Genomic DNA, 9862 nt, shown 5'->3' on the forward strand with positions numbered 1-9862 from the left:
CTCATGGCCCTTCACAAACCCTCATGGCCCCTCATGGCCCCTCACAGGCCCTCACAGCCCCTCATGGCCCCTCACGGCCCCTCATGGCCCTTTGTGGCCCCTCATGGTCCCTCACAGCCTCTCATAGCCCCTCATAGCCCCTCACAGGCCCTCACAGCCTCTCACATCCCCTCATGGCCTCTCATAGCCCCTCACAGCCCCTCATGGCCTCTCATGGCATCTCACAGCCCCTCCTGGCCCCTCATGGCCCCTTACAGCCCCTCACAGCACCAGGTGCGGGGATTCTCCCAAAGGAGAAGGGATCAGGCCCTACTTGTCCTCCTTTTAGTTGGGTCATTTTATATCAATGAGTAAAGAAAGGTTGAAATTAAACATTTTGCATCATTTCCCTCTGCTTTAATTTGGGGGGCCAAAGCTCTCTGCTGACAGTGGCCCGAGTGTGACCATCAGTGCAGCCCCCCAGCCCCCTTTGTTTCCCCCCCTGTCATTCCTGGTTCCAAAGCCCCCCGGCTCTGGAGGAGGCAGAGCTGCAGCGCTGTGGGCTCTGTCCCCGGCCCAGCCGGGGCTCTTGGGCAGGAGCAGCAGCAGTGCAGCCCCTTCCCACCTGCTCTTGCCTTGGCTTTGCCTGGGAAGCCAGAAGCCTCTGGAAATCAGCACAGCCACTGAAATGGGAGCCAGGCCTAAAAAAGTTAATTGAGATATCTTGGCCTGCTAAGAAACCCCAATACCTGTTTTGCTTGAACATTTTAGGAGCACAGGTTGATATCATGTTCTGTTCTGCTCACTGGACCAAAGGCCTTATTATAGAAAGAATAGGAGTAGTACACACCTGGTAATAAATTAGGTAAACTAGACGTTTGAATAAGATATAGAAGGCCCAAAGCCAGGATTTTGCAAGCTTGAAGAATTCAGGTCACCTAACAAAGAAAATTGAAGAGGTCAAATCAAGGAAGATATCCGTGGCGACCACCAGAGGGATGAAGGCTTGAGGAAAAGACCCCCAGAGTAGAAGACTGTGCATGCCTGGAAAGACTCCACCCAGAGACCAGCCTACTTATTAACATGTATGTTAAATGATTTAGCCATGTATCTAAAGTGTATAAAATGGCTTCCTTTTGCACATTAAGGTCGAGCAAGCTTGTCCAGCGTGAGCTGGCTTGCTCGCAACGTTGAATAAACAAATACTTTGCAGCTTAAAGATACAAAAGTCTCTGAGCAGTTAATCATATCAAGGTTTTTCAGCAGCAAAGAGGGTTGGGAGAGTTCCAGACTGGTCAGGCTGGGAAGGGGATAGGGCAAGTCCTCCTACAGTCATTCTCAGGCATTGGAAGGACAAGGCAGGAATTGCAGAACCCCTGTGGGAGGGAAAAGAAGAGGATGTTGTGTGCCCAGACTTTATCAAGGCCCTTGACATGGTCTCCTGTGGTGTCTTCGAGCCAGACTAGTGAGAGCTGGACTGAAGAAGTTGAAGATGTGGTGGGTGGGAAGTTGGCTGAATGAAGAGTGTTAAATAAAATTCATAGTACAAAGTCCTCTTGGAAGCAACTTCCTGGTGACCAGCCCTTGAACACCACTAGAGAACATCTTTATTATCACTCTGTACAACAAGACAAAATGTATTTTCAAAGCCTTTGTGGATGATGCCAAATTTCAGGGAACCCCTGAGCGACCTGTCCTGGTTTAAAGACACATATTGGGGTGGGAACTCCAATAAAATGAATTCACTCCCCTTTTATTCCCCACCAGAACAAGGAGACAAAATATAAGGAGCTATAAGTGAAAAAATAAGAGTTTACTGACAAGAAATATAGCAGCAAAACCAGCAATACCAACAGAACAGTTCAAAGCAACAGCAGACAGAGAAATTGCCTCGTCTCTCCCCCCTGACCCAACTCCCTTTTGTAAACAGATAAAAACAGGGATCGACATGTGCCTCCCTACTCGCCTTTCCTCCTGAATGAACAAAGAACAAAAAACAAAACCACAGGAAAAGAGGGGGCAAAGCAAAATGTGGGAAACTCTCTGGTCTGAGATCAGTTGTGCTGCCCAAGAACACGCTGACTCCAGAGGTGTCCAAGCGGGGCAGAGTCGGCGACTCCGGTCCGTGCAGTGGCAGGGGGGAGGCAGCGGCTCTGCTGGATTCCATGGAGTTCTGGGGAGGCACAGTGGCCCCTTGGTTCCATGAGGGTCTGAGATGTCTCAGGGTTCCTTTTGTTCCAAAGAGACCCCGCATGTCACAGTGGGTCCTTGGTTCCCTGGGATTCCACAGTGTCCCTGCATTCCTTTGGTTCTATGAGGCCCTGCAGTGTCATGGTGCCACTTGATTCCGTGACATTACAAAGAATCAGAATGGCCCCTTGATTTAAGGTCAACTGCACATGGGGCTGCCTTAGAAGCAGTGTGGGCACCCAGACAAGGGAGTTGTCACCCCCCTGGACTCAGCCCCTGTGTCACCACATCTGGACTGCTCTGTCTGTTTGTGAGGTTCCCCATTCTGGAGGAATGAGGAAGAACTGGAGAGTGTCTAGAGGAGATCTGACAGGATGGAGCTTTTCTATGTATTGGAAATAGAATGAAATCTCCACAAAGAGTAGCATGGAAGGTTCAGACCGAAGGTGAGGAAAAAGAAATGTCACTCAGTGGGGACCCTTGTGGTGCAAGAGGCCACCGAGAGGGAGTCAGGATCATCCCATGGCTTTGTGTTCCAGGGAACAGCCAGAGTTGGTGCAGAGACATCAGGGAGGGTCTAGAAATGCTGCTGGGATGGGGGTGGGAAAGCAGGAGGGGTGTGTGCAGCCTGCAAGGCCAGAGCAGCAGCAGGGCCAGGGCAGGACAGCCTGCAGGAGAGATGGCCAAGGGCTCTGGCAGGGCTGCAAGGCCCAAAGGCACCCAGGCCTTTGTCCCCTTGCCTCTGGCAGCTGCCTCTGCCACTCAGGCCACCACAAGCAACTTTCCTTGCAGGTTCTGCACTTGGTTTCTGCCTCACCCCTCCCCCAGGAGCCTGGCAGGGGTTGCCCAGTTTTGGGCCTTGGTTGTTCCTCCCCCTCCCATCCCACTGCCCCCCAAACAGCCCTGAGCCAGCCGGGAGGGACAGGATCTGCTGTGCCAGGGCCTGGGGCTCAGGCCTTGGCCTTTCTGCTCCACAAAACCAAGGCAGGCTTTGCTCAGCATTGCAGGGGCCTGCCCAGAGCCTTTGTCTGTCTGCACTCCTGGCCTCCAAGGATCTGCTCCAAGGAGTCCCTGGGGAGGCTTTGTCAGTGCCTGCCCTCAGTGGGGCCTAGGAATGCTTCAAGGGACTTGCAGTTTGGCTTCTGACTTCTTCAGCAGCTGTTGCAATCTTCTCTCAGTACCTCAGCATCATGGGTTGGGCTGCAAACACACCGTGGGGTTCATTAAAATGCAGAAATCCCTCAGGATCTCTTTGTCTTCCTTTAATTGTCTTCAATGCAGTTTCAAAACAAGTCTTCAAAATTTGTACTTTTTTTTTAATTCAATGATGGCTATTTTTTAGCTCAGAGGAGAGGTGATAGAGGTGTTCTCCAAGTGTTCTTGATGCTGAGTGTCTCCTCAGGAGATCCACACTGACCCTGGATGATCAACCTTGCTCCTCACCCCCCAGCCTCACCAGTTCTGACATGGCCCATCTTGGACTGACAGCTGATGCAACTCCAAACACACTGTGGGACCCATTAAAACACTGAAAAACAAATTATTTTTCTTTCTTTAATTGTCTTCAAGTCTTCAAGACATCAACAACTAATTGGGGTTGTTTTGTAGTTTAGTTAAGGAGGAAGATTTTAAAGTGGAAGTCATGAAAAATAAATTTTTTGATGAAAGGGATTGATTTACACAGAGCCTTGGGATGCAAGAGGGTCAGGATGCAAAGTATTTAGACACAAATATAAGGTGGCAAAAGAGATTACTAGCATTTAGTTATTGACCTGTTGAACAATTATCAAGTGATTCAATAGGATTTGCTACAATTTTAACAGTGGCTGAATTATAGATTCACAAGATCAACATTCCCACCACAGTCAATTCACACCCACACCCAGGCAGAGATGTGTGGACACATCAATAGCTGGGTGTGCAAAGGTCCCTCTCCAAAATTCTCCTTGTTGTCAGGGAAACACTCCCCCAAATCCCTTTGTGTTTCCCAACAGACAAGGGTCACAGCTGGAGGAGTGTTTGTTGAGGGGGATCAGAATTGTCCTGGGCATCAGTGACGATCTTTGGAGTGTTGCAAACTGGAGGGTTCCCGAGCTGCAAGAGGCTGCCAGAGGTGTCCCACTGAGAGGGAGGTGCTGGGGAGCTGCCAGGGCCTCCCTCAGCCCCGCTGGTTGTGGGCTCCCAAGGGGACTGGCTTGAGTTATCTGCTGAATGTCCATCCTCATGTCAGTAATGACTGGAGTTTCCAAAATATTTTGGAACTGTGTCCAAACTGTTCCATTTGGGCTACAATTCAAGCAGGGAATGTTCCAAGGCTTTCATGGGATGACTGATTATCCTGTGTTCCCCAGCTCTTACACCCATCCCATTCAGTCGATGGTTTACTGACAATGTGTCCTGAGGGGCGGCACCTCTGATGCCATAGAAACCCCTCCCCCTGCATTAGGAAACCTTTGGAATTCATGAGGTGTTCCAGTGGAGTATGAAAATGAACAGCAATTTTCCTAAAGCTAAGAAGCAAGCAGAACAAAGCAAGGCCCCAGCAGTTGCAGAGCAAAGGTCCCCCCATCCCTCTGTCCCCTGTGGCCGCTGAGGCGGCAGCGCAGGCCCGAGGCGGTGCCGGGTCCCGGTGCAGCCGGGGCAGAGCGGCGGCTGCGCGAGCGGCAACCCCGGCGGTGAGTGCGGCAGCCCCGGGGCAGCGGCGGCTCCGGGCACAGACGCCGGCGGCAGCCGCTGTGGCGGCGGAGCAGAGACTCCGAGGCGCTGCAGGAGCGCTGGCTCCGCTTCCAGGCGCCGGCAGTGTTGGGAAGCCGGTGCCGGGCGGCTGCGGGGCAGCGCAGGCCAAAAGCGGCAGCGGCGGCAGCCTCGTGGCAGCGGCGGCTCCGGGCAGACACGGCCCCGCTCCAGTGCTGCCGCCTCAGCGGCGCTCAGGGGACGGCGCGGCGGCTCCGGGGGCAGCGGCCGGGGACTCCCTCTCGGGGCAGCCCCGGGCACCAAAGAGGACCAGGGCCCGGCGTGTTCTCAGCTTGGTTCTCTGCAGTTCTCATGGCATCTGAGCACAGGATGGGATGGGGAAATTGAGCTAAACCAGAACAGGAGCTCATGGAACCCAGTGGCCATTGGAACATTGCAGGGCCTCCTAGAATCCAGGGGCCAGTGGGACACTGGGGAGCCTCTTGGAGCCAAGGGAAGCCCGGGATATTCTGGAACATCGTGGAATCAAGGAGCCATTGTGACACTGCAGGGTCTTGAGGGACCAAAGGAATCCTGGGCCATAGTGGAAACTCATGAAATCATCGGGGCCATTGTGGCACTCCAGAACCTCATGGAACCAAGGGTGCATTGTGACACTGTAGGGCCTCATGGAACCAAAGGAACCCTGAGAGTTTTTGGAATCTCATGGAATCAAGGGGCCATTTCTGGCAGGATGCTCTGTTCTGATAATACCTTAAAAATGGTCAGAGAATGCAAACAATGCAAGCTCTCTGTGGTGAGTTACTGCTGGTGTCAAGGTGCTGTTTTTAATGTTGAATTCTGCTAAACCCAAAATGCCTCATGAAATTTCAAACACACATCCTGCTTTCTGAAGCAGGATTTGACAGAGAAGCTGCTTCCTGGCCTGCAAATATGTCTGGCAGTCAAACCCTTGATAACTCTAAAAGCCCCGTCTAACTTCCATGTGGCAGATTCTTCCACAGACTTCCTTGAAGTGTGTGGAGCTTCTCCCAAGGAGCAGGGACAGCTCTTCGTGGTCACTGCCCAGGGGTTAAGTGAAAGAGAGAGAACTACCCCATCGTTGTGGGGTGAGTTACCTCAATCTCTGCTTCAGGATTGTTTCTTTTTGCTGGCTTTGATCCAATTGCTTTAATAGAATGACTTTGATAGGCTGCACTGTCCTATCTTACACTATACTGCTAGGAGGTTTTTGCTTCTATACTGTGCAGTAAATAATTATCTTTAAGGTCTTTTTTCTGTTCACTTGTCTGATCAATTGTCACAATAAATAGTTAATTTCATATAAATTTTTCTGATTTGCCATCACTAAAACTTTCAGGACAAAGTGATTGAATCCCATCTCTATAATTCCTTCAATTGAAACCAAAATCTGAGCCTGAGATTGGATCCAGCCACAGCCAGGCTCCTCTCTGACAAGGAATTTGGAAAGCAAGGGGGTCCTTTCTGCACCTCGTAGCTCAACGAGACGGCTTCTGCCATCAACTTTGTCTAAGCCTTCCACCCACCCAGCCCCAAGCCATGACACATGGGCATGTCTTGTCCATGCAGTGCAAACATGGACTCCTGAACTGGTCATTTGCTGTCCCTCCTTGGAGGGAAGAACAAGCCCAATGGCCTGGGGTGAGAGGCCAGTGCTGGGAGCGGCGCTGGCTGTGCAAGGGCACTGCTGGGTGCCCCCACCCTGAGCACTCCCACCCTTGTGCTGGTCACTGCTGTTTTCCTCTGCAGGGCGTTGTGTTGGGCACATCCTGGAGAGCAAACTGGAAAGCAGATGGAAGCTTTCAGGCCCTGGCCTGAGGAGATGCCCCTGCAGGATGGCAGTGCTGCTGCAGAGGTCAACTCTGTGCCAGCAGTGCCCATGGCTGTCCCTGCCTGCAGTCCCTGGACAGTCCTGCAGCAGGACTGGGACTGACTGCCAGAGCACTGATGCCTCCAACAACACAGGGCTCAGAAGGACAGTGTGGAAGGGAAGGAAGAGGAGGCCACACAGGAGAAGGGCTGCTGCTCCCTGACAGTGCTGCTCTGCTGGGACTCTTTTCTGGCCCAGCTCTGCACAGAGGCACCGACCCTGCAGCTGCAGAGAAGTCAGAGAGGAAAGATGTCTGGCAAACAAGTCAATGCAGAGTTCTTTATTTGGTTTAAGCAGACAGTGAGTACATTTGCCAATTTGTACAGCCTCTGGGCCAGGCTTGAAAGGCAAACACGGAACTGAAAATGGTGTTTATATATATATAAAATTTTTTGTCGTGAACAAATTGTCACAAAAATAGCACCCCTACCAGGAGCAAACAACAGAGGAGATATGGTGGGCCTTTAATGGAGTACAAACACGATTGGCCTTCAATGTGGTACATAACATGCAGAAGAAGGAGAGTTTATTGCTTCTGAAAAACACCCAGTTATGAGTTTCCTCAGGGCATCCTTGAGCTCCTGGTTCCTGAGGCTGTAGATGAGGGGGTTCAGTGTTGGAGACACCACTGAGTACAGACCTGACACAATAAGATCTAGGGATGGGGAGGAGATGGAGGGAGGCTTCAGGTAGGCAAAGAATAAGGTGCTGCTAAACAGGGAGACCACGGCCAGGTGAGGGAGGCACGTGGAAAAGGCTTTGTGCCGTCCCTGCTCAGAGGGGATCCTCAGCACAGCCCTGAAGATCTGCACATAGGAGAACACAATGAAAACAAAACACCCAAATATTAAACAGGCACTAAACACAATAAGCCCCAGTTCTCTGAGGTAGCCTGAGTGTGAGCAGGAGAGCTTGAGGATGTGTGGGATTTCACAGAAGAACTGGTCCAGGGCATTGCCCTGGCACAGGGGCAGGGAAAATGTATTGACTGTGTGTAGCAGAGCATTGAGAAAGCCAGTGGCCCAGGCAGCTGCTGCCATGTGGGCACAAGCTCTGCTGCCCAGGAGGGTCCCATAGTGCAGGGGTTTGCAGATGGCAACGTAGCGGTCGTAGCACATGATGGTGAGGAGGGAAAACTCTGTTCCAAGAAAGAAGACAAGCAGAAAGAGCTGTGCAGCACATCCTGTGTAGGAGATGATTGTGGTGTCCCAGAGGAAATTGTCCATGGCTTTGGGGACAGTGGTGCAGATGCAGCTCAGGTCTGTGTGGGAGAGGTTGAGCAGGAAGAAGTACCTGGGGGTGTGCAGGTGGTGGTCGCAGGCTACGGCGCTGAGGATGAGGCCGTTGGCCAGGAGGGCAGCCAGAGAGATGCCCAGGAAGAGCCAGAAGTGCAGGAGCTGCAGCTCCCGCCTGTCTGCCAATGCCAGGAGGAGGAACTGGGTGAGGGAGCTGCTGCTGGACATTTGCTGTTCTTTAGCACACGGTCTGTTCAGAAAAGGAAGCCATAGGGTAGAATTACGACAGACACCTCTGACAATATCACTCTAGGTTTCAATTAAATTCATTTAAGGATTAAATCAAATTTTTCTCTCTAAAATGTGCTGGCAGAGGGTTGTGTGTGGCAGGAGCTCTGGCCATGTACTGCCAAGGAGTTCAACGTGTCCTTCCAGGCCAGCACTGTAGTTGTGCTGGACAGAGCAGGACAGGAGCCCTCCAGTAGAGAAGCCACGGGCTGGGACAGGAGAGTGCCCACTCCCAAGGGAAGGCTCAGCACTGCCCAGGATCCTGCCCAGGCAGAGCTGGGCCTTGCTGGGAGCAGCTCCAAGCCCAGCAGCACAGGCCCAGCAGAGAGGGCAGGGTCCCGAAGGGGAGATGTTCTCCAGGCAGAGGCAGCTCCTTGCCCAGCACACAGTGCCCAGCAGAGCTGCAGGAAAGGGCCCCCAGAGCTGCCTGAACGCCCCCTTCCCCAGGCCTTCGGGGCACTTGCTCCCCACTCCCTGCCCAGGGCTCTGCTGCTTGGAGCTGTCCCTACCAGCAGCTGCTTCCCTGGGCCCAGGGCTGGGCCCTGCCAGTGCTGCCAGAGCCCATCCCAGCCCTGGGGACTCAGCTCTGCCCTGCAGAGCTTAACCAGCAGCACAAGGCACTGCCCAGGGGCATCTCTGGCTGGGCAGGCTCTGATGGCAATGTCAGAGCAACCCTGAGGAGGCTGGAAAAGTGACAGTGATGCATCTATAAGACACTTTTGATGTCTGATACTCTCAGGTTCAATCCCCTCTAATCTAACAGAGTTCAAGTTTCAGTGTCTCCTCCTGTGCTCAGAGATTCATTTCTCTGTCACAGTCAGCACCCAGACAACCCAGAGTATAACACAGGAAGAAGTGGTTCATTCTCTTTAAGGTACCCCCTGTCTGTCTGTGCCTCTTGCAAATACCTTCTGGGAAACTTCCTGCTTTGATCTGGAGCTGGGACCAGCCCTCATCCCTGCAGCACACTGTGGAGATCAGAAGGACTCTGCCCTGCTCTGCCCTCCCAGCAGTTGTTCCTTCCCCACAGCCCTTCTCCCCCAGCCCTGTGGCAGCTCCTTGGCCGGGCTGAGAGCTGACCCTGGCAGGCAGCAGAGTCCCTGCCCCAGCACACAGAGCCCTGGGGGCAGGACCCTGCTCTGCACCACAGCCCTGGGCACCCCTGGCTGCACCCCCACCTTCCCACCCCACAGCCAGCCCTGGCACAGGGAACCTTCTTGCCCTGGGCCTCTGATGGGGCAGCAGCAAGTCCTGCTCTGCAGCAGCTTCTCCTGCTGCACCCCAGGAAATCCAGCAGAGCCATCCTGACAGCTCCTGCCACTGCTGGCATTTGGCAGCTGGGAGAGGCACTTGCAGGAACTCACCTGCACTGCTCTGCAGCCAGAGCCTGAGCGTGGCAAAGGGCTGGCAAGGTTCCTCCCCTGAGCAGCTCTCCCCTGTCCTCCCACCCCAGGATCCCTTGAACCTCCTGCTCCCTTCTCCTCTCTGCCCTTGCTGCCTGCAGCTCCTGCCCTGCTCTGCCATATGGCCACTTCCTCTGCACTGCAGCAACTGGGAGAGTCCTGCTGAAAGATCCTAGAAGCTG

General features: G+C 53.2%; 1 protein-coding gene across 1 annotated transcript; it reads right to left on the bottom strand.

The window, feature by feature from the left end:
• Positions 1–7353: 7353 nt before the first annotated feature.
• Positions 7354–7842, bottom strand: LOC113978271 (olfactory receptor 14J1-like; the record flags this gene model as incomplete). Its single annotated transcript, XM_027705054.1, has 1 exon — positions 7354–7842. A coding segment is annotated over one exon (489 nt), but the record flags the coding sequence as incomplete, so codon positions are not given.
• Positions 7843–9862: the final 2020 nt, after the last annotated feature.

The sequence above is a fragment of the Neopelma chrysocephalum genome, unplaced genomic scaffold, assembly GCF_003984885.1.
Source record: "Neopelma chrysocephalum unplaced genomic scaffold, ASM398488v2 Primary Assembly neopelma1_317, whole genome shotgun sequence".
In the NCBI taxonomy this organism is placed as follows: Eukaryota; Metazoa; Chordata; class Aves; order Passeriformes; family Pipridae; genus Neopelma; species Neopelma chrysocephalum.